This window comes from Carcharodon carcharias, chromosome 1 (genome assembly GCF_017639515.1).
Source record: "Carcharodon carcharias isolate sCarCar2 chromosome 1, sCarCar2.pri, whole genome shotgun sequence".
NCBI lineage: Eukaryota > Metazoa > Chordata > Chondrichthyes > Lamniformes > Lamnidae > Carcharodon > Carcharodon carcharias.
In genome coordinates, this window is record NC_054467.1 from 210,415,293 (window position 1) to 210,439,948 (window position 24,656).

Here is a 24,656-nt window from a genome sequence, read left to right on the forward strand (position 1 = left end):
CCTCCTCAACCCTTGGCCATGTGTCCCTTACATCATCATGTGGGCAGTACTGTTTCTCCAATCCCACACATTAACCCTTTCAACCCTGAACTCCCCAATACCATAAGCATCACATACCTAAAGCTTACATTTAACCATAATAAATACTATTTGCTGCAATTTCAGAGGCTGGCATGCTACAGTCCCACATCCCGTGAATGAATTTTTTTAAAAAGTACATTTCACAAGTTTAACTACTTGACCATAGGCCTGCTTAGTGAAGCAGAAAATGTGACAGTTAAGGTGCAGTGTTGAACATAACTCCTCAGATTTGTAGAAAGTTTTTGTGGTTATGCAACTATAATGAATGCCATTACGACTTTCTTTTTAAAAGAAAAGATTTGCATTTATATATCACCATACACAACCTCAGGACATTCCAAAGCACTTTAGAGAAACATACAAGCTTATAATGAGATTTGGAATCAAAATTACACAGGATAAAGGTGGGTTCTCTAAATGTGGGCCTGTGCATTAAGGCATTCCTAGGATTGCGACTTGAACCAGCCATGATTTAAACTGCAGCTACATCGATATAGGGAGAGGAAGAGTGGAGTTAAATATATACAATACAATTTTTGGGGTGTTGGAATTAGCTAATTCTGGCATTGTAATGTTTACTTCCTAGGGAGGTATGGGAGCAAGTTCTCAACACAAAATTTTAATTTTTGACAATTTTCCCAACATTTTGAAGTGTACTGAGATTTTGACTTGGGCTTGGAGACTTAAGGTGGTAGAAACTGTACTTTCTGAATGCTGCCCCAATGATTTGTTATACTTAATCTGTTTAAACATTTAAAAACAGCTGGCTTTAATTTTAATTAGTTTGCCTGCCTGTTGATTTTGTGTATGTAAGAGGCTGTGCCTAATACCTTATCACCTTTACATACCTCAACTTTGAAGACGGGTAATACGGACTCAAAACTTTAACTCCGTTTCTCCCTCCATTGATGCTGTTAGACCTGCAGAGTTTTTCCAGCATTTTCTGCTTTTGTACCTTAATATCACCCTCTACATTCCACAGACAATCCCTGGATTTCGTGCACTACTTCAAGAAAGCGTTCTACTTCTATTATTTGCTGCTCAGGCTCTCAATGTTTGCACTGCATCTACGCCTTGCTACATTAAAAAGTTCAAGCACTCTCTTTTGGCAGTCTGAATTTTCTGACTGTGAAAATCTTTCTTTTAAAAAAAAATCAGAATTTCTTTCAGAGTTACAAAAAGAAGCTGGAGATTTTGGTACTTTTACTGGAGAACAAAAGGTCTTACAGCAGATTTAATGGAGATTTCAAAAATTATCTCGCATTTTGATGGGATGAATAAGCAAAGACTAGCCTTTCTGATTAATGAGTCAGTGATGAGGGATTACAAGTTTAAAATTGGCAACAGGAGAGTGAAAGGTTATTTGCAGAATTGTTGAAGCATAGAATAATTTGCCACAGGAAGTGGTTGAGACAGAGGCCCAAGACCCATAGCACCATTTAAGGAAAAATTGATACATTTTTGAGACTAGAGTACAATGTCCAATTCTGGGCACCACATCCTAAGATGCTCTTGATGTTGCAGGAAGATGATTGTGCTTGTTGGCAGGCCAATCAGCTCAGCCTCAGGACATTGCTGCAGGCGTTCCTCAGGTTCGAGTTCTGGGCCCAACTACCTCTGCCCGCCATATCAATGACCTTCCCTCCAACATAAAGTCTGAAGTAGGGATGTTCACTAATGATTGAACAGCGCTTAGTACCATTCAGGATTCCTCAGGTACTGAAGCAGTCCGTGCTTTCATGCAGCGAGAACCAGATGACATTCAGGCTTGGAGTGATAAGTGGCAACCAGCATCTGCATCACACAAGTGCCAGGCAATGACCTTCACCAACAACAGAGAATCTAAGATATCCCCTTGACTTTCAATGGTGTTACCATCGCTGAACTCCTCCACCAACATCCTGGGGGTTACCGTTAACCAGAAATTTAACTGGAGAAGCCATATAAAAACTGTGGCTAAAGAGCAGGTCACCTCCTCACTCTCCAACACCTGTCCACCATCTACAAGGCACAAGTGAGGGGTGTGATGGAACGTTCCCACTTGCCTGGATGAATGCAGCTCCAATAACACTCGAGAAGCTCGACCTTAAGGCAAAGCATCCTGCTTGCATGGCATACCATCCACCGTTTAATCCACTCACTCCCTCCACCACTGATGCACAGTGGCAGCAGTGTGTACAATATACAAGATACATTGCAGCAACATGCCAGCACCAAGTCTGCAACTTCTACCAACTAGAAGCAAAAGGGCAGCAGACACTTGACCTCTCCCAATCACACACCATCCTGACTTGGAACTAGATCGCTGCTCCTTCACTATCGTTAAGGTGCTTCCTCCTTAACAGCACTATGGGTGTACCTATTCCAAATGGACAGCAATGACTCACCACCACCTTCTCAAGGGCAATTAGGGATGGGCAACAAGTGCTGATCTTGCCAGCAACACTCAGGTCTCAGCACGAATAATTAAAAAAGAGGACATGCCTTATGGAAATTCAGCACAAAAAGCCTCTCCTGGCATTGTTCACAACAGACCATTAGAAACTTGTCTGGCTGCTATCTTTCTGTTGCTGGGTCCGGTCGCCTGTCTCTCTCTCTCTTTCTTCAAGCATTTCCCACATAAGCATATCTAAACTTCAGTAAAACTACATGGATATTTCCATGTAGAAACAGGCTGTTCAGCCCAACCAACCAGTCTATGTTACTGCTTATTCTTCACACAAAAGTTATAAACTTCTACCAAGTTTAAATAGGTCAGCTTAGGCAGAATCCTCAATCATTATTTAATGACATACTTAAAGAAGGTTCCAGAGATAACAAAAATATACAAAATCCTTTGTGTTCTTCACAAAAAAGTACAGGCTGTACTACAGTAAGATGTCAAGAGTAGTTTAACTATCTGTAACAATTAGAACATGAAAACAACCCCAACTCCACAGAAAAGGTGGGATTTTGCTTTGTAACTGAAGAAGGAAACTTGAAAAAGCAAAACGCTGTTGACACTGAAAATCTGAAATAAAAACAGAAAATGGTGGCAAGACTCAACAAGTTAGGCAACATTTATGGAGGGAAAAACAAAGATTTTGCTTTCAGGCAACATCTATTCATTATTCTGCCATTCACACCTCCTTTAAGCCCATCTTGTGCTTCTTTCCTTGTACCATTACCATTCCTTTTGGCACTGCACCAACAACTCTTTTGTCTTTTAAACTCTGTCTTCCACCTTATCACAGATTTTCCCTTTTGTTTATTTCCCTTACTCCCTTTCACCTGCTTAATGTTTATTACAACTTTCACCAATTCTGATGGAATGTCATCTGAAATGTTCATTCTTTGTCTCCCTCCAAAGAAACAGAGTTAACGTTTCGAGTCCAAATGACTTCTCCAGAGCTCTGAAGAAGTCATACGGACTCAAGACATTAACTCTTTTTCTCTCCACAGATGCTGTTAGACCTGCTGAGTTTTTCCAGCATTTTCTGTTTTCCATTAAATCTTCTCTCAGTCTTCTCTTTTCTAAGGAGTACAGCCCCAGCTTCTCCAATCTATTCACATAAATGAAGTACCTTCTCCCTGGAACTGGTCTAATGGATCTTTCTGCACCCTTTCTAATGCTTTCTCATCTTTCCTGAAGAGTGCTGCCCAGAATTGGATACAGTAGTCCAGTTGAGGCCTAACCAGTGATTTATACAGTTTATCTTAACTTCTTACTTGATGGCCCTATTTATAAAGCCTGCATATTTTATTGATCACTTTCTCAACCTCTCCTGTCACCTTCGATGATTTGTGCACATATACCCAAGGCCTCTCTATCCCGCATCCCCCTTTAGAATTGTACATTTTATATTGCCTTTCCTTATTCTCCCTACCAAAATAGCTCACTTCTCACTCCTCTAAATTAAATTTCATTTACTACTTGTGTACCCATTCCCACCAGTCAGTCCATACCCTCTTGAAGATCATCATTACCCTCCTCACAGTTCACAACACTTTCAAATTTTATGCTACCTGCAAGTTTTGAAATTATGCCCTGTACACCCAAGTCTGGGTCACTAATACGATCAGGAAAAACAGGGGTACTAACATCAACCCCTGGGGAGTCCCATTATATACCTTCCTCCAAACCAAAAAAAAACAACAGTTCACCATTACTCTCCAATTCCTGTCTCTGCAGCCAATTCTACACCCATGCTGCTGCTGCCCCTTTTATTCCACAGGTTCCAGCTTCCCTAACAAACCTGTTGTGTGGCACTTTGTCAAATGTTCCTTGGAGTTTCACACAAATTATATTCACAGTTTAGACAAGCATTGGGTGACCATCAAAGGAAATGGATTCTTACTATTTCTGCTTTACATTCAACCCAACATACACATAAAATATCTGTTAAGAAGGAACTTCTCAAGTCGCAACATCAAACTAAGTGTTGAGATACAACCTGTGCACAGCAAGCTTCTCTTTTGTATATGATCCTCTGTGTCATGCTTTATAAGTTCTTGATTAGCAGCTGGAACCATACATAATGAATTGAGATAGAAGATCTGTCTGTTAGGCTCACTGTTAGGTCACTAACAAGAAGGTCATTACAATAAATACATTCACAAAACTTCAGTGATACTAATTTCCCCAAAGATGCACAAAGCTGCATCCAGAAATTCCCACTGTAAAGCTTGTCTGAGGTTACAGATAAAGTATTAAAGACATTGCCTCGAGACATGAGAAGCATAAAGTTATCCTTAACATTTGGAGTTCTGTAATTCACAAGACTAACTTTTTATCTATGATTGTGAACATGACTTGCATGAAGCAAGCACTATCATGGGCCTTTTGAGCCAAATGGTCTTTTCCAGTATTGTAAATACAATGGTCCAGAATTTGCTGTAGTAATAAGAATAAGATAAGCAGTGCTTACCGTTATTCCTGTGTAAAATTAACAGCAATTTCTGGCATCCACATATGCACAGTTAAGTGCGAATCTCTTTTCTGGCAAAACTAGAATTAGGCTAGATTTTCACATGACACATCACTGGACCACCAGGATTGAATTAAATCTAGGCTTTCCCTTGTTGTCAATGCTCCTAGAAGAAGAGGCAAAATTCCAATCCCTCCCCACCTGTTATATTTAAAATGCCTCTCCATTCTCATAATAATGTTTTTTGAAAAAGCCCAAAACAGCCATTTTAATTTTCTGAAATCCAGTAACAAATGTTAATTGAGCTGTAAAATTCTTTCTCCCCTTCAAAATTTACTTTTCCACTTTTGCCCTAGATTCAGCTTTCACCCTTTCAACACCATACAGATTTGCACACATTGACTTCTTCCCTTTATTAATTCTTGCTTTCCCCTATCTAATATTTATAACTCTGCTGTAAAGCTCTTTCTACTTGTGATTTTGTTGAAAAATGCAGCTAAGCTTCGCACAGGTTTAAAAAAAAAAGACGGTGGGAGGGGGTTTCAAACTTTCACTTAAAATTACATTACATGTCTAGCAAACAATCAAGCAAGATAAAATAACTTAAAGTACCCCCTACCCCTAGCACAGCATGGCTGCAGTGGGTACCATCTGCAAGATGCTTTCCAACAACTCGCAATGACTTCTTCAATATCACCTCCAAAATGCACGGCCTAAAGCCCCTAGAAGGTCAAGACAGCAATTGCTTGAGAACACCAGCACCACCCCCCTCAACCCGCCTCCACACCCATAGACAAACAGAATCCTAGTTTAGAAACATAGGGCAGAATTTTGCCCTCAGATGGCGTGCGGGCCCCACTGGTTAGGCGGTGGGCGGACAGCAGACCCTCACCACCAAAACGGGCCCCGCCGCCATTTTGAGTGGGAGGGCCAATTAAAGCCCGCCCAACGGCCTGCCTGACAGGAAGCGCTATGCGCTTCCTGTGTGTGTGTGTGTGTGTGTGTGTGTGTGGGGGGGGGGGAGTGGAGGGAATCCTCATCTGTCAGAGTGTGCTCCTTCGCGCATGCGCGTGAAAGAGCACACTGCTCCCTGAGACAAAGTCCTGTCCCAGGGAGATTCAAGACAGGTAAGTAAAGTCTAAAAATAGATAAATATTGAAATTATTAACATGTCCCCCTCATGTGACAAAGTTAATAATAAACACATAAAATTTATTAAATGTTTAAAAAACGGACATGAAGCTTCATCCCGCTGGGGCTCCTGGCCTGCCCGCCAGCCTTAAGCTTGGATGGGCAGGACTTTAATTATCTTAATGAGCCTGTCAATGGCCTCAATTGGCCATTGACAGGTCGGCGGGCGGACAGCTGATCTCACTGTCCGCTCACCTTCCCAAAAATTTAAAGGGACCGGGATGACATCGGGGATTCCTTCCGACGTCATCCCGCGTCAATTTCTCCCTCAGTGAGCGGGCCCCGCCCCCAAATCACCGAGGGGAAAATCCTGCCCATAGAAACCAGGTGCAGGAGTAGGCCATTCGGCCCTTCGAGCCTGCTCCACCGTTCATTATGATCATGGCTGATCATCCAACTCAATAGCCTGCTCCCGATTTCTCCCCGTGCGCTTTGATCCCTTTCGCCCCAAGAGCTATATCTAACTCTTTCTTGAAAACATACTATAAAGAATTTGAGACCAAAATATTGTAACAAATTCCACAGGCTCACTACTCTCTGGATGAAGAAATTTCTCCTCATTTCAGTCCTAAATGGTCTACCCCATATCCTTAGACTGTGATCTCTGGTTCTGGACTCCCCCATCATCGGGAACATCCTTCCTGCATCTACCCTGTTAGAATTTTATATGTTTCCATGAGATCCTCCCTCTTTCTTCTAAACTCCAGCGAATATAATCCTAATCCACTCAATCTCTCCTCATATGTCAGTACCGCCATCCCAGGAATCAGTCGGGTAAACCTTCGCTGCACAACCTCTATAGCAAGTACATCCTTCCTCAGATAAGGCGACCAAAACTACACACAATATTCCAGGTGTGGTCTCACCAAGGCCCTGTACAATTGCAGCAAGACATCCCTGTTCCTGTTCTCAAATCCTCTGGCTGTGAAGGCCAACACACCATTTGCCTTCTTTACCGTCTGCTGCACCTGCATGGGTGCTACATGTGACTGGTGTACGAGGACACCCAGGTCTCGTTGCACATGCTCCTCTCTCAATTTATAGCCATTCAGATAATAATCTGAAAATATATCGCCGTTCCTTTATCGTTGCTGGGTCAAAATCCTGGAACTTCACCCCTATCAGTACAATGGGAGTACCTACATCACATGGACTGCAGCAGTTCAGGAAGGTGACTCGTCACTGCCTTCAGAAAGAAAGCTAGGGATGGCGAATAAATACGAACCTTGCCAACAAATTTATGAACAAATTAAAAAAATAAACTTGGGTAAAAGGGAGTGACATGATTTAAATTTAAAAAATTCAAAGCAGGACTCAGTTCACTCTTTTTACAGTTAACACCCAAGTCATCAGGGATCAGTACAATAAATAGTTGCAAATTTTTAAATTTTTGAAGCAGGTCAACATTTCTGCACAATTAAGATGGTGGCAATTTTGACATTGGGTAATCGTGTAAAACGAACAATATTGAGTCAGCTACCTTTTATACATCCCTCCAATTTTCATTTCCATTGAATGGAATTGAAAATAAGGAGAGAAGTGCAACAGATGAATGAATACCACCAGTTTTACACACACACTCAAAAGTACCCAATAAAAGTTCATCCATGCAATGCTACAAGTTCATACAATTTTAGAACTACTGTACATTTTAGAAATATCTAGAGCCCAAAAAGCAAATTTAACTGTAATGGACCTATTGGTACAAATTTGTACAGTACTGCTCCTCCACCAAACATGATTGTAATATAGTTTCCCAGGTGACCAGTCTGCAAAACATTTTGAATGATAGAAAGGAACTGGCATCTGAACACGATGTAAACTGCCCTAATTCTATACTCCATCCTGCCACTAAGAACCAGGATTGATTTTATCCTGGAGCAAAACTTGGAAACAGCAGTGTAGATCACCAGGGGATCTTAAGAAATAGGAGCAGCTGGCCAATCAGCCAATCGAGCTTGCTCCACCATTCGATAAGATCATAGCTGATCTTATTATGGCCTCAACGTTACTTTCCTGCCTGTTCCCCCATCAGCCATTACTCTACTGTCAATCAAAGTTCTGTTTAACTCATTCAATGACCTCCACTGTTCTTCGTGGAAGAGAATTCCAAAGACTAACAACTCTCTGAGAAAAGAAATTCCTGCTAAGCTCCACCTTTAAATAGGAAACCTTTTATTTTTAAACTGTGCCCCCTACTTCTAGATTCCCCCACAAGAGGAAACATCCTCCAAGTATCCTGTCAAACTCCTTCAGAATCTTATTTGTTTCAATAAGATCACCTCCCATTTCTTCTAAACTCCAATGAGAACAGACCCAATCTGCTTTACCTTTCCATATAGGGCAACCATGTCCCTCAAATCAATATCCCAGTCTGCTTTATCACATTAGCTCTATCTCATGCAACATTGGCACTGAAAATGTAACTTAACACTCCCACTCACTGTGCAATGTACTGTAATAGCATGTAGCATAACTCACACTCCACCCACTACAACTTCTCTTTGTTTCTCTTTTCTTCTCCATCACCAGCACCCCTTCCACCCACCAACATTTCCCCCTGGCATCCACGCCCCCAACCTTCACAAAAAGTGGGATAACCCTTTAGGCCTCCAGTACTTATGCCAGTATTTTCCTTGTAGTGGATTTTATTTTCATCTGGCTTACTTATATAGCAGACACATGGTAGAGGGTTTAGTAAAACATGTCTGGCACAGATCCAAGCTTTGCAAGTTACATATCTGTAACTTCCCAAAGTGATTTGAAGCACAGAAAACAGCACATGCACATGAAAGTAAAGGCTAATCCTCTCTGGGACAGGTAAGTGAAAATACTCACTGCCCAAGTTAGCTTAAAATCAGTCTTTGTTGCAACATAGATGCTGGTGTGCAAACAAGCTAAATTGTGGCTTTAAGTTAAGCTGTAATTAGGTTAATGGTTCAATTATGTTATTTGTAGTATAATCCCTCATGGAATAAGGCAAATCTGATGCAATTATTACACTCTAGAAATAGATATTAAATAGTATGCAGTTAGGCAAATGTTTTGTCCAGTCCGTCAGCTATCTGCATTTTTCTATTGCAAGGGGATTCAAGAAGCATCCTATTCTAGAATGCACCCTGCAACTTAAAACATTCCAGGATTGGGAAAACTTCATCCGGTTGGATATGCAAATATATTCACATTGAAATTCTGAATGTTGAATACGGATTTTGGTGACTGTCATTGGACACTGACATAAAAAAATCCAGAGAGAGAGAGGGTGAGGCAGAGAGAGAGAGCGAGAGAGAGGGGCAGACAGAGAGAGAGCGAGAAACACAGAAAGAGAGAGTGTGAGGCAGGGAGAGAGAGGCAGACAGAAAGACAGAGCAAGAGGGGCAGACAGAGAGCGAGAGGGGAGCACAGGCGAGGTGGGGCAAGGGGGAGCGCAGGTGGGGCAGGGAGAGAAAGAGCGGTGCGCGAGGCAAAGGCAGAGAGAGCACACGAAGCAGAGAGAGAGCGCGTGAGGCAGAGGGAGAGAGAGCGCGTGAGGCAGAGGGAGAGAGAGAGAGCGCGAGAGGCAGAGAGGGAAAGAGAGCGTGCGAGGCAGAGAGAGCGCGCGAGGCAGAGGGAGTGCACGCGAGGCAGAGGGAGGGCGCGCGAGGCAGAGGGAGGGCGCGCGAGGCAGAGGGAGGGCGCGCGAGGCAGAGGGAGGGCGCGCGAGGCAGAGGGAGGGCGCGCGAGGCAGAGGGAGGGTGCGCGAGGCAGAGGGAGGGCGCGCGAGGCAGAGAGGGAGAGAGAGCGCGCGAGGCAGAGAGGGAGAGAGAGAGCGCGCGAGGCAGAGAGGGAGAGAGAGAGCGCGCGAGGCAGAGAGGGAGAGAGAGAGCGCGCGAGGCAGAGAGGGAGAGAGAGAGCGCGCGTGGCAGAGAGGGAGAGAGAGAGCGCGCGTGGCAGAGAGGGAGAGAGAGAGCGCGCGAGGCAGAGAGAGCACGCGAGGCAGAGAGGAAGAGAGAGAGCGCGCGAGGCAGAGAGGGAGAGAGAGAGCGCAAGGCAGAGAGGGAGAGAGAGAGCGCGCAAGGCAGAGAGGGAGAGGGAGAGCGCGCGAGGTAGAGGGGGAGAGGGAGAGTGTGCGAGGCAGAGGGGGAGGGAGAGAGCGCGTGGGAGGCAGAGAGGGAGGGAGAGAGCACACGGGCGGCACGGAGGGGGACAGAGCGCGCGCGGCACGGAGGGGGGGAGAGCGCGCGCAGCACAGAGTGGAGGAGAGCGCACGCGCGGCACGGGGGGAGAGGGCGCACGCGGCATGGGGGGAAGAGGGCGCACTCGGCACAGAGAGGGGTTAGTGCGCCCGCGGCACGGGGGGCGTGCGCGCGAGGCAAAGAGAGAGCGTGCATGTGGCAGAGAGAGCGTGCACGTGGCAGAGAGCGCGCACGTGGCAGAGAGAGCGCACATGTGGCAGAGAGAGCGCGCACGTGGCAGAGAGAGCGCGCACGTGGCAGAGAGAGCACGCACGTGGCAGAGAGAGCACGCACGTGGCAGAGAGAGCACGCACGTGGCAGAGAGAGAGAGCACGCACGTGGCAGAGAGAGAGCGCGCGCCCGAGGCAGAGAGAGAGCGCGCGCCCGAGGCAGAGAGAGAGAGAGAGCGCGAGGGTGAGGCAGAGGCAGAGAGAGAGCGTGAGGGTAAGGCAGAGCATGACATGGGGGCAGAGGGAGGGGAGGGGCAGAGGGAGGCAGAACATGCGCACATAAAAAACCCACACAACTAACAACATCTCCCAAGTTCTGGAGGATGTTTCTGTACATATACTGATTTCCTTAAAAATAATTAATAAATACAAATTAAAGTTCTGATGAAGGTGACTGAAATGCCAAGATGCTGACTGAGCTACATATTTCCAACATTTTCTGTTCTTATTTATAAATATTGAATGGATTGAGTAAGGTTTTATTACGAAAAGGATGAGCCTCAGTTTTTTCCATTCTGGATGATTCATCTTTCATAAAAGGACCCCTCTCCCACAATATAAAAGCCAGTATCCTTTCAGTGCCTGCTTGTCTCACTGATGTTATCATCTTATTCTGATGCAGTGATGCTAGGTTCAAGCTCCACACCAGGACTGGAGCACATGATCTACATTTGACACCTCTGTGCTGTACTAAGGGAGGGCTATATTTTTTTTAAGGTGCAAAATTAAATTGACCCCACATCTGTCTGCTCACACGCACTTTAAGACCCCATGGTACAATTGAAAAAATTAACAAGAGAGCTCTCCCAGTATTCTTGCCGCCATTTACTCCTCAACCAGTGACACCAAACACATTCAGGTCATGTATTTTATTAATACTTGTGGAACCAGACTGTGCTCAGATTTGGAGCTATGCTTGCCTAATTTTGCTAAATTTTTAACTACACTTCAGAGGTAGTTCATTGACTATAAAATGCTTTGGGACAACCTGAGGACATGACAGGCTACATAAATGCAAGTTTGTTCTTTCCATAGAAACATCTCCCAGTTTATTTTCATATTACATCCTCCCAACAATTCCAGTTCATTTATGACCTTCATTGGTGAAAAAAGCTTCAAGATACCTAAAATAGAATCAGTTACTTTTTTGATCAAAGTTATTTAAAACTTTAAATACTGCTAAAGAACACCAGCCAGCCAAAGAATGCATACAATGTTACGAGGTAATACTGATGCATACTTGCAATCTGAAGTTGGCAACGAAAACAAAAAAAATAAAATAAATCTAGACATGAACATTTGGCAGTCAGACAATTTCTAACCAACCTCCAGTAAATTGCCTCGGGCACTAAAAAGAACACGTAATTACACAAGCCCTTTTAACAGAGTATCAAATGGAATGACATTATGAATACATTGAAAAGAATGTCATTATAAATAACCATAAATCGAAGGCCCCACACATATCTCTGTTTCCTTTTTGACTTAGTGATAAGTTGATTTCCATTCTTTTGGGGCATTTTTATTCCTCAAGGGACGAGGTCAGAGACTGGGCCACATCCCGTCTACACTGCATTTCTCTCCCTCTTAGTAAGAGCAGCAAGCAGCGACGGTCTCAAGAGGAAACTGACTACATTTTTAAAAGTATAAATGTATCATTACCACAAAGCTCCATACTTCATTACAACATTTACAATCATTTGAAACCATATACAGTTATGTCAGCATCAGGTCTTTCCCCACCTAAAATGTCAACACACTTTATAGAACAAAGGCATTCAATATATAGTCACATTGCATGCCCCATACCATAGTTGTTAATACCTATTAATATATATTAAAGGAAATAAATATGGATTATAAACCTGAAGCAGGAAGCTATATATGGTAAACTATGAAGTATGATTAACACTCAAACAAGCACAAGGTTATACCACTTCTCTGATTACTTGGATCTCTACAACTTTCAACATACGAACACGCTTAGCAGCAATGATTTTTGTTTTTCTTTTCTTTGCCAATGGAAATAATGGAAACAGAGGGTTTCTTCCTCATATAAACTCAGCATTTTCTGATACCTTTTTAAAAAAGTTTTACACTGGTATATAAGTTTGTCCATATCTATCAATAGGTGCGATAAATAAATAGCATGAGTTACCCAATAAAATATAATCTTTCTACAATTAAAACAGAAAAATATGACCATATTCATTTTGTTCAAAATAAAAAGAAAAACTGCCAATGGCTTAACTTTCTGTCTAACATTTAAGTAAATTGATAACAGTGATGTGGTCTGGCCAAGTGACATAAAGATTTCCCTTGTAATGCTGCAAGACACCATAGAACACCAACAATAAAGCCACTTTCAAAAGTTAATTTCCACTAATCTTACAGGAGGAAGTCAACAATGTCACATCAGTACAATAATTCTTCTCAAAAGAAATAAGTGGAATCAACACTGCTCCAAATATCCATGAACGATAAGTATAATCGAGATTCAAAACTAAATGTGCATTTATATTGCAATGATAAGTTTTACTTCATACATTGAAATTTGAGAATAATATTTGAATCTGAAGTCAGGATCTGACCAGATGCCAGGCTGAAACAGGCCGAGAGGAGCAAGCTCATTCCACTTTGCTCCTGGAGTTAGTTTGGGCCTTAACGCTTGATTTACACCGCACAAACTTGGCTTCTGTATGTAGCTAAAACTGCTTTATATCAAGGATAAATTTTCTAGTGTAAATACATCTAAGTAGTGAAAATAATTCTGGTAAATTGTGGGTTAATAGCAGAAAATTGATCGATAGCTGCTTGTCTATATAACAGAAAGCCTAACTGGTTTATTAATGTCCGACAGGGTAAGAAACCTGTCTTTTTTCAGTCTGGTCCAATTGATTGACCATTGTACTCTCTAAATTTTCTTAACAAAATCATTTAGTTGTAAAGTTATTGCTTCTCATGGCCTTCCACCTTCTCATGGCAACTAGGAATAGGCAATAAACGTACCCTTGCCAGCATTACTCAACTCCAAAGAACAGGTAAAAAGCTGTCCAAGGTGTAAAATCCAAGTGAATTTTTGATGACTTACAGTGCTAAGGAGTAAATGCCAGTGGAATATTAGACCATTTTATACCCTTCAAAGCTCAAACATCAATACTTGAAATTCTTCCAAAACTATCAACAACTAGAAATATTGCCTGAGCTGTAATGATAAACGATTACTGTGCTGATGTGCTGATCTATATTTAGAAGTTTAATGCTTAATAAGACCAAGGTTTTTAGTTTACACTGTTGGTCTGTCCAGGAACATTCCAGTTTTCCTGGGCCTTCAGCATCGGCTGAAATACTGTTGCAGTAATAAAGCTCCATCATATCAGTGGCAGCGTTATCAATCTTAAATTACAAAAACATAACATAAAAATACATTAAGCATTTTACTTCCGTCACCCAGTGTTCTTTTCTCCCTTCCACCCTTACTTTTATAATTTTAGTTTTACTTTCTTCCTACAAAATTTTACTTCATGCATTTAAAATGGTTTTCTTTGTTTTACAAAAAAAAACTTGAACCCTCTTGCTATTCATTGACATCATCCTCCTGAATATCAACAGTCATGCAAAAGGTGTAAGAAAATACCAAAAATTATGTTCCAATTACTTTTAAATTTGGCCCAAAGGCCAACTGTTCATCTAATTAAAGCCTATGATCAGGAGATTAATATTGTCTGAACAAGCCACAAGAATCTGCCATTAGAAATGTAAGGTCATTAACAAAGTTTGTAAATTACTGTAATAACTTTTCACAAAGCACCATTCGTTTGAATGTTCTTTGTTAAATGAATTGTTGGTCCATACCTGAGTTTGTGTCTGATAAAAAGTATATACCACCTGGCAAAGGCAAAGAGAATCAAGCAGTGAAATGTGATGCATCTAGAAAACTCAGAAAAACAAGAAGGGCTTTTTCCAGGTATTTTTATTTTTGTTCTGGATTTCCAGCATCCGCAGTTTTTTGCTTTTATCTTTCTATTAAATGTTTGGCTTTCGCTATCATTGGTCTAGATATTTGGCCAAATAAAGGCACATCCTGAATTGCAGAGGACATGAGGGCCTCTTATAAAAGGTCAGTGCCACATATAACAGTAGGATATCTCACACGAATCGAAAAAGATAACAATAATGCTATTAAGTATTTTTCACATTTGTTAAAGGTATAGAAATAAAGTTGACGTAGCACTACATCCATCAACTCATACTGAACGTTTCACAATGAGCAGCATCTTAGCAAACTAGATTTTAGAAAAGCATTTAACAAAGTTATACTGCTGAAAACAGAAGTCAATCAGAGTTCCCAGTAGAAATACCGAAAGAGCAATTTTGTAATCATTTCCAAATGAAGTCTTGCAATCTGACTTCACTTGAGTCAACCAACCTGAATAAATTGAAGAGTGTTGAAGGACTTGCCAAAAAATAAATGGAGCTCAATCAAACCAGTAATTAAAAAGTAATTTTCTTTGTATTAGCTTCAATTTGAAAATCCAAAAACACTCCTTTCACAAATTCAACAATTTGTACCTGCAACTGAGCAAAACATCCAGGGACCGCTTTGCAGAACACCTGCGGTCTGTCCGCAAGAATGACCCAAACCTCCCTGTCGCTTGCCATTTTAACACTCCACCCTGCTCTCTTGCCCACATGTCTGTCCTTGGCTTGCTGCATTGTTCCAGTGAAGCCCAACGCAAACTGGAGGAACAACACCTCATCTTCTGACAAGGGACTTTACAGCCTTCCGGACTGAATATTGAATTCAACAACTTTAGGTCGTAAGCTCCCTCCCCCATCCCCACCCCCTTTCTGTTTCCCCCTTCCTTTTTTTTTTCCAATAAATTATAAAGATTTTCCTTTTCCCACCTATTTCCATTATAAAAAAACCCCCACTAGAGCTATACCTTGAGTGCCCTACCATCCATTCTTAATTAGCACATTCGTTTAGATAATATCACCAACTTTAACCTTAACACCTATGTGTTCTATTGTACTACTGTCGTTGACATCTTTTGATGATCTGCTTCTATCACTGCTTGTTTGTCCCTACAACCACACCCCCCCCTCCACTTCTCTGTCTCTCTATCTCTCCGCCCCCCACACACACACCTTAAACCAGCTTATATTTCAGCTCTTTCCTGGACTCGAACTCAAGTTCTGTCGAAGGGTCATGAGGACTCGAAACGTCAACTCTTTTCTTCTCCGCCGATGCTGCCAGACCTGCTGAGTTTTTCCAGGTAATTCTGTTTTTGTCAGGGATCTCACAGTTAGATTTCAGAACACAGAGCTAAAATGCACTTGAAGAGATAGTTATGAGGAGACTTTTACAGGTAGAGACAATTGTAGCAACATAAAGGAAGGTGTTTTAGAGAACAGGGAAATTACGACTGAAGCATCTATCATAGATGCAGTATGGAGTCAGGGTGGAAATAAGTGGAAAGTGCAAACAGAGTTGTGGGGTTAAAGGACATTGCAACAGTCACAATCTTATTGACAAGTGCACAGGGTCGACGGATCATATTTAATGCCAGTGATCCTATTTCTTATGTTCTAATGGTAGAATGAGATGAGGATTTGAAGGAACCAATGGAGTGATTTTGAAACTACAATTCTCGGAAATGGGAAAGCAATAGTCAGCAAGGATTGGAGTACCAGGTAAGGAGGATTTTGAGAGTTAGGACACAGGCTGCAGAGCTTTGGGTAAATTGGAGTAATGCAAGGTGGAGCTCAGAAGATCAGTGAATAGAACATTTGGAAAAAAGTCAATAACTCACAAAAGGCATGGATGAGAGCTTCAGGGGCAAGGAGCTGGGATAGGCATAGAGGTATAGAATATCTGAGGCCTGGCAACAGACAGGATGTGCAGTTTGAAGCTTGGGTCAAGCTTTAGCTTGAACAGACCTCTCAATTGACACCATATTTACTACTTTTAAAAATTCACTCCCTCCATCAGTGGTGCACTGCAGTGATTCACCACAGCTTCTTCAACAGACACTCCCAAAACCATGATCTCTACCACTTAGACAAGGAAAGCAGGTGCCTGGGAACACTACTACTTGATTGTTCCCCTCCAGGTTATACACCAACCTGATAGGAACTATATTCCCATTCCTTCATCGTTGATGGGTCAAAATGCTGGAACTTCCTAGCTAACAGCACTGTGGGAATATCCTCACCACACTGACCACAGCAGTTCAAGGTGGTGGGCATCATATCAGCACATTAGCGAGGGATATTAGAGATGGGCAATAAACACTGGCCTTGAGTGATGTTCACATGCCATGAACAAATGAAAATGACAAGCCAGAAAAGGAGATAGACACAGTTTCTGGTGGGTGAGAAACAGAATATAATTAGTCTTACTAATGATCAGGTGCAAGAAATTCTGATGAATCCACAACTTAATATTAGTCAGGCAGCGGTGGAATCAAGTACAACAGTGGTGAGGTGAAATTAACTTTCATCCACATATGTACTTCATTATGAAAATAGAACGAAGGGCAACTTCCAAAGCAAATTTCTCAGATTTTTCACGGAATAAGGAGAATAGCCATTACAATTAGTGAAAGCCTCTCAGCTTTTATATTGCTGTCTTAACATATTTATGGATAGTTATTAAATAACAAGGCAGATTGAAGTATTTACATAAATATCTCTGCATTTTTTTTTCTTATACTAGTGTTCAATTTCCTTTTGAAGGTTATAACCAGATCATCTGTTTCACAGATGAATATTTGGCCAGGACACCAAGGGAGAAATCCCCAGCTTTTCTTCAAATGGTACCATGGGAATGCACTTGAGATATCAGACAGGATCCCATCCAATGGACAGCACTGCTGACAGTGCAGCACTCCCTTATTACAGCAATGGGAGTGTCATCTTGCTAACGTGCTCAAGTCTCTGGCGTGGGACTTTAACAAAACGTTCAGACCCAGAGGCAAGAGTACTATCCCCTGGCCAGTAGCTTATGATCATAACTAACAACAAACGATCACAATTTTTTTTAAAAATCAGGTGATAATGCTCATATTTCCTTTTTCATCATCTGAAATGGTACGGGTGTCACAACACACAACAAATGAGCTTTTACTTTACCTGCGTTGTTGTTAACTGAATCATATAGCACAGGTGATCAGGGCCACAACTTAGCAAAAATTGCGTATTTTTAGTATCGATTCCAGAAGGCATACTTCTGTGAACCAGCTCCCTCTAAACTACTAAACTCCAGTAGAAGACTAGCTATTTGAGAGTCTACCATGATCAAGGAGCTAAAATTAGAGGCATAAATGCTAGGCACTAGTTCATGAATACCAATCTCTTGGAAAACAAACTGCAATAAGATCGCACCTCCAAGATGTTTCTCTTCACTCAGCACCCCACTCTTAGAACTGTCAGCTAATCTCTATTCCTTGACCTATCTCTTTGAATTTTTTTTAGCCTTGGCTCAGTGGGGGCATTCTCACCTCAGTCTGACAGCAACAGGTTCAAGCCACACTGTCAGAAGTGCCATCTTTTAGATAAGGCATTAAAACAAGACCCCATCTGTCCTCTCCAGTGGGCCTAACAGATCCATGGCACGATTCAATGATGAGCAGAGGAACTCTCCCTCCCAGTGTGCTGACTGATATTTATCTCTTAACTAACACCACTAAGAAAAACAAAACTTAGCTGGTTGTTTATCTCATTGCTGTTGGTGTGGCCATGTTGTGTACAAATTGGCTGCTGCATTTACTACATTACAACTGATAGCATTTCAAAATTTGTTAAGTGTTCTTGGACAGCCCAAAGACATGAAAAGCACTATAATAATGCAAGTTTTACCTTAACCTTTAAGATTGGTTCAATCCTGTATTCCAGGGTTTATCCCTTGATCTAGGCTTCTCAATAAAAAGGATTTTTATCAAAAGAAATGGAATGGTTTTACAGCAGTTTTACTTCAAGAAATTAATTACTTTGAATAATAATGTATTTACTGTAATACAATGGAAAAGAAAACATAGGAGAGTTTGACTGAGGGCAAGAACGATCATAAACAACAGGAGTTTTTTTAAACGAAGGAGAGGGGCTTAGAAATTTAGGGATGAAGTTCAGAGAATAGAACAAGGCAGCTGAAGGATCACCAATGGGGTTAAGAGAGGGGAGGGAGATGTATAAACAGTGGACAGATAATGAAGTCAAGATTAAATGGCACGAGGGGAGTCAAAATATAGTTTTAAATTGCAATGGATGAGAAGTCATAGTACAGACAGTGAGAGAAGGAAGTAGTCAGGATGTTTCCTAAGGAAAGCTACTTAGGGAGGGAGAACAGAGGAGCCAAGTTGTGACTTGGCAATAATGGAACTGGTGTCAGGATACTTCTGTAAGGAGGGAGGAGCTGCCATGCGAGAACTAAGTTTCTGCTAGTGCTATGATATGAATCAATCCCATTGAGATTATGAATGTAAAGATCCTTGCTCATCTTTGAGCTGATATTCTGGAGTTATATAATGTGCTTAGCCTTTTTATCTTTCCGAACTTTTATTGATCCTTTGAGACTTGCTTCATGGAGTCCATGTAATTCAAAAGAACATAGCAGCATAAGAGCTCTACTATATGATTTGCAAGTATCGATTGAGGAGGAGGGAAAAGGAAGAGTGAAAAACAGCATCATCATCAAATTAGCTACATTAATGATCAACTTCACTCAAGCAACAGAATGGTGAAAAGATTCATTCTACTAACACGTTAGAAACATGGGACTCCTTCAAGTAGGCTCCTTACACAGCAGCTATACTATCTCAGCCAAGTCAGTGAGTGAAACCACTTTATGTAATAAAGCCTTCATATAATAAACCATACCAGGGTTCTTCACAGGGGCTTTATAAAACAACCTGTGCAACTGAATCACATGGAGAGATATTAGAGCAGACGGCCAAAGCCTACCTCACTGATCAAGCTTTAATGAGTGTTTTTTTTAAAAAGGGAAGAGAGGCAAAGAGGCTTCGGGATGGAATCCTACAGCTTAAGACCTTAGCAACTGATGGCATGGACACCAAAGGTGAGGCGATTAAAATCAGGGATGCTCAAGAGGCCAGAATTAGTGGAGCACAGAGGGTTGCATGGCTGGAGGAGACTGCAGAGGAAGGGAGAGGCCAGGCCATGGAGGAATTTGAAAACAAGCTTGAGAATTGATGCCAATGTAGTTTAATAAGCACAAGGATTTGGGGTGAACAGAACTTAGTCTGAATTTTGGATTACCTCAGGTTTACAGAGGATAGAACATGGAAGGGTGGCCAGAGGTGCATTGGAATAATTAAGTCTAGAGATAACAAACAATAAAAGATAACTTCGCCAACCTTCAATGGCAGTGCCTTGCATGAAGGCCACCTGGCTGTCATCCAGGTCAGAAAACGTACTTGATGCAGTTTGAAAAAGGGAAATAAAGTCTTTGAAATTACCTAATACAAAAGAAAGATGCAAAAGAACTTACCCTTATCCTTAAAATGCCAATCATTGATTCCTTACATAGAACAATACCAATGAAATATCACTGTTCTGATGGTCTTTAAACAAGCAATTAGTCAAACACACCAGAACTGTATGCCACAAGCATACAGGCATATTCTCACATCCTCCACTCCAGATTTTCCAGTCTTCCAAAGCATTAATAGATTCAAGAATAGAGATGCTCTGCAAGTGCCATGGTATCTGGCCAAAGTAAAGACGATTTTCTTGAAAAAAAATTAAAACAATATGGCAAGCCTCTCAAGAGATTTTGAAGCATATTACACATTGAATAGGAAATTTCCAACAATGTGCAAATCAAATTTGTAACAATGAATATAAATCTAAATTTTTTTGAACAATAACAATTTCTGTAAATAGCATTTACGTTAAAATGAAGCAATGGTGCCATCATTACATATAGTTCCCTTTTCCCATGCATGCTATTGAGCTATCATAACATTTGCTAGATTCCAACCATTCTCTGGAGGCAAGCACTTGTTCAGTGATTATGAAAAATGGTCCTACTTATCAAACAAAGTGCACAACAAAACACATTTTCATTTTTGAGGTTACATCCAAGGAAACAAGCAAAACTGAAACATTATAAAACCAAATCAGAATTTTAAAATAAAGAGTTATGGGGAGAAGCTTTACACATAAAGCAAATAATGTATACTACTGACTCTTTGGCTTACAAATTGGCCAAGCCAGTCCTTTTGTTTCTTGAAGGGCACTCTCCTCTGGAGATATCTGTCTTTCAAAAACAAGTACTGCTGTCAGTCTGTCTTCATGTTTAGTAGTCTCCGTCTCAGTGGTTGCACTAATTCAACCACATACACTATAGTACAAGTGATTTTCATTCAAATATTTTAATAAAATGTCAATATTTAGAAATTATAGAATCATAGTTGATTGAGATATAACAAGCCCCCAAAATCCTTGCTTTTGCAGCTGATACTCTGAATCCTCAAATAAATAACAAACATGTATAAACTTGGTTTATTATATTTCACTAACAGCCTAAAATTCAGATTCTACTTTTCAAAGGGTTTAGATCATTGAAGAAATTAGCAGTAACCAGCTTTAAAACCATGTTTATTCAAACTTGCGGAAAGCACATTTTGAATGGTTTCAAACCATTTTGATTTAACAGACAGCATTTTTGTGAATGACTGCTACTGCTACCAACAATGTTTGCAGCGAGCTGGAGGTGAAAAGGTGTATTTTTGAAATGCAAAACCGAGCTTTTTATCCCCCTCAAATGTATAATTTTCTGCCCAGTTTTCTAGGGTAGATTAAATATATTCACACCTATTCTAACAAGAAACTGCAGCCAATTAAAAGGTAGAGATCACAACCATTGTAGTATGGCTATGTGGTTGCTCATCAAACAGAATAACTGCAACATGTCATCAGAATCATGAACCCTGTACCTGTATCTCAATGCGACACAGCTTTGGATATAGTGTGTAACTAGATTAGATTCTGTGATCCTTGTAAGTTAATGTGTGAAAGTCAGCAAGTGCTCTGGGGTTTTATGACCAAGATATGTCCCCCACTTTAATTTTAAAAACATCATAAGCCAAACAGATTCTGTGGAGAAAAGTTTGCTACATCATACTGCACAAAGCAATGGTTGGAGGCCAATGATTAAAATCAAAATTGCCACATGATATATACAAACTAATAAATTAATATTGATTTTTTTAAAAACTGTTAAACACCATAAAGTATCTTCAAATCAGGATCATTCATAATTTCTTCATGAAAGCACAGAAATAATTATAAGGGAATCAATGGTTATGGGGGAAAAGGCAGGAAAGTGGAGTTGAGGATTATCATATCAGCCATGATCTCATTTAATGGCGGAGCAGACTTGATGGGCCGAATGGCCTACTTCTGCTCTTCCATCTTATGGTCATTATATTAATTTGTTTTTTATGGCATCATCCATGCAGGTGCAACTTTTACAGCAACATGCAAAGAAAAGCTCTTCACCAATGGAGTAAGATATTCAGTAAGATATGTTGCATAACTATAGAACAACGCAATCAAACTTAGACAAAAGATTTAACAAACTAAAATGCTTTTTTTTTGGGCAATATTCCTTATTCTATGAAGCCCATTACCAAAACTAACAGAAAACATTAGGGGTGTAGATTTTCCTGAAGTATTGTTCCCCCTTCAGTTCTTTTGTATTTCTTGCAACTTCATGGAACTTCCATGTATTTGCAAAAAGTATCAGTTCAAAGAAATAAATGGAAGTAAAATGATTTTTAAGTGTGATGAAACCAAGATAACCCCAATAACAGCAATATGGGGCCTAGACACCATAAGGCAATGTGACATATACAATTTCTCATAAGGCTGTGCAGGCAATAAGACCAGCAAATACAACTAGTAACTAGCTGGTTGAGATTAGACTAGTCTATTGGTACAGAGCAGTGATGTATTCGGGAATTACTCGATGGACTCAGAGTACATCCAAGCAGGCCAAACCACCTCATCCATTGGGAATTCATATGTGGCAGTACCAGTATTGCCCATGTTACAATATGGGGCAGGGTTGTCAAGATACTGCGGGCATGTGAGGAAGAGGGTAGAAGTAAGTTTGTGCAAATGATTAGCTTCAGTTCTTTCTACTTTCTCTTTGAAGTCCAATATTTCAACCTATTCGTTCATATATTAAAAAGAATCTGACAGTCAACATCTCTGCAATCAAAAGGCTTGCACAGATTTAGGGTTGCAAAATCTGAGGATTCACAGCCAAGTTCGCATAGATTTTTGATCACTGCCAATTATTTTATCAGTGTGGAAGTCAAAGCTATTGTCTGCAACAATAAGATAACCAGTAACAGTTTTGTAGCCGGCCTGAAGTACTTACATCACTTTTTCTGAACTTGGCTTTTAAGCTCTTCATTTTCACCCAATGTCACTGCCGAAAGCCAAACTTTAATAAAGCCTAGTAAATACACAACACAAAATTGTTCCATTATAACCTTAAGCGAAAAAATGGTTTCAAAATTCGCGAAATTTAGGACGGTCTTTCCTATTGTTGCCTATGACCCGTGAACATTATTTTTTTGCATTAATGCCAAATAATACTCGTGGAGTGACTGTACTACACGGAATAAACTTTAGAACCGATGTTCTTCATGCACTCATTCGCTAAGTTAAGTGAAATCAAAAGTTGCCAAAAATTGGGACATTGCTGTAATGAACGTAATCAAAAATATTTGAAAAGGGTGTAAGTTTAGCAAACAAACAGCGAAAGGAGGTGTTAGCAGATGAATAGATAAGGTAGTTACTTGCAGGAATCACAGCCAAAATAACTTGCTCTCTAACTAACTGGCTATTCGAAGCCGTTGAATCACACAGCTCAATTTCATCTTTGTTGCTCAAAACTTCCATCTAGAAACTTTTGCAGCTTGATCGTCTGACATTTTCTGGGAAAATGCGCCCGAATTAAATCAATAGTTGCCTCGCTCCACCTTGGCAGCCCTGCTTTTCTCTCTGTATGGGCTTCTCTCATTCATTCGTTATCCAACACCCCCTCCTCCCTCCCCCCTCTATTTCCAGCCCCTCTCGCAATCACCCACCGCTCCAGTGTGTCAGTCCTGGGGAACGAATCGAATGCGGGAAACTTTCACAGCTACAGACAATAACCCCATTCATTCGTTCATCTGCTCTATTCGCAAATCGACAAAGGGAAGAGGGAGGAGGAGGGAGGGGGAATACAGCCAAAATATTGCATTAAATAAAAGTTTCGGTTCTGTCTTATTTGCAGCCGTTATTCTGTTGAGAAAGTGAACTCACCCCATGACAGCGCGCCGACTAAAGGAGAGCGGAATGTCTCAGTGTAAAGTTGGAACAGCCTGACTTATACAGTCACTAAACCCGAAGCTGCCTCGCGGCCGAAAGCAGAGACACTGCGCGTGCCATTGTCCCTGGCGTCTTCACGTCACCCTCAAGGAACGCGGACGGGCGCGGGCCCGGGACAGAAAGAGAGAGAGCGCGCGCGTGGCTGGCTACCGCCGTCCCCTCTCCCTCGCTTTTGTTGCCATTGTGTTTGTGGGATTGTTTGTGACTTTCTTGGCCACGCTTTGTTGCATTGGCTTGTAGGCGCACTGCTTAGACCCTTGGAAACGAATGCCAGAACATTTCCCAATGAAATTTGAGTGTCTCCTGACTCTAGTCCAAAAGAAGCCGCTGACTGGTCGTATTTAGGTCTGTGAGAAAACCGGCTTTAGTCACAGCCAAACGGATACAGCACAGAAGGAGGCCATTTGAAAGAGCTATCCGATTAGTCACATTTCCCTGGCCTTTCCCCATGGCCCTGCAATGTTCACCCTTCAACTCCAAATTATCACGCACTGGCTTTAGCACAAAACATCTTGCACACAAATCAGGGAAATGTATACTTAATAAACATCGAACATCATTTCGTGGGAAACTTTGCAATCTTTTATCACCAACGTTTGAAATTCTGGCGTGATGAATCATGC

General features: G+C 41.2%; 1 protein-coding gene across 4 annotated transcripts in view; it reads right to left on the reverse strand.

Moving 5' to 3' along the window:
• Positions 1-24,111, reverse strand: part of rai14 (retinoic acid induced 14) — a 249,450-nt gene extending 225,339 nt beyond the window's left edge. For 3 of the 4 annotated variants that reach the window (XM_041194221.1, XM_041194229.1, XM_041194203.1), the window contains exons 1-2: positions 23,968-24,111; positions 23,036-23,113 (exon numbers count right to left, since the gene is read on the reverse strand). In XM_041194221.1, coding sequence (XP_041050155.1) covers positions 23,036-23,071 — 36 coding nt within the window. In that variant the 5' untranslated portion in view covers positions 23,072-23,113; positions 23,968-24,111. Of the gene's footprint in view, positions 1-23,035; positions 23,114-23,459; positions 23,618-23,967 lie in introns of those variants that run through there. The other variant, XM_041194211.1, reaches the window with a different exon arrangement.
• Positions 24,112-24,656: the final 545 nt, after the last annotated feature.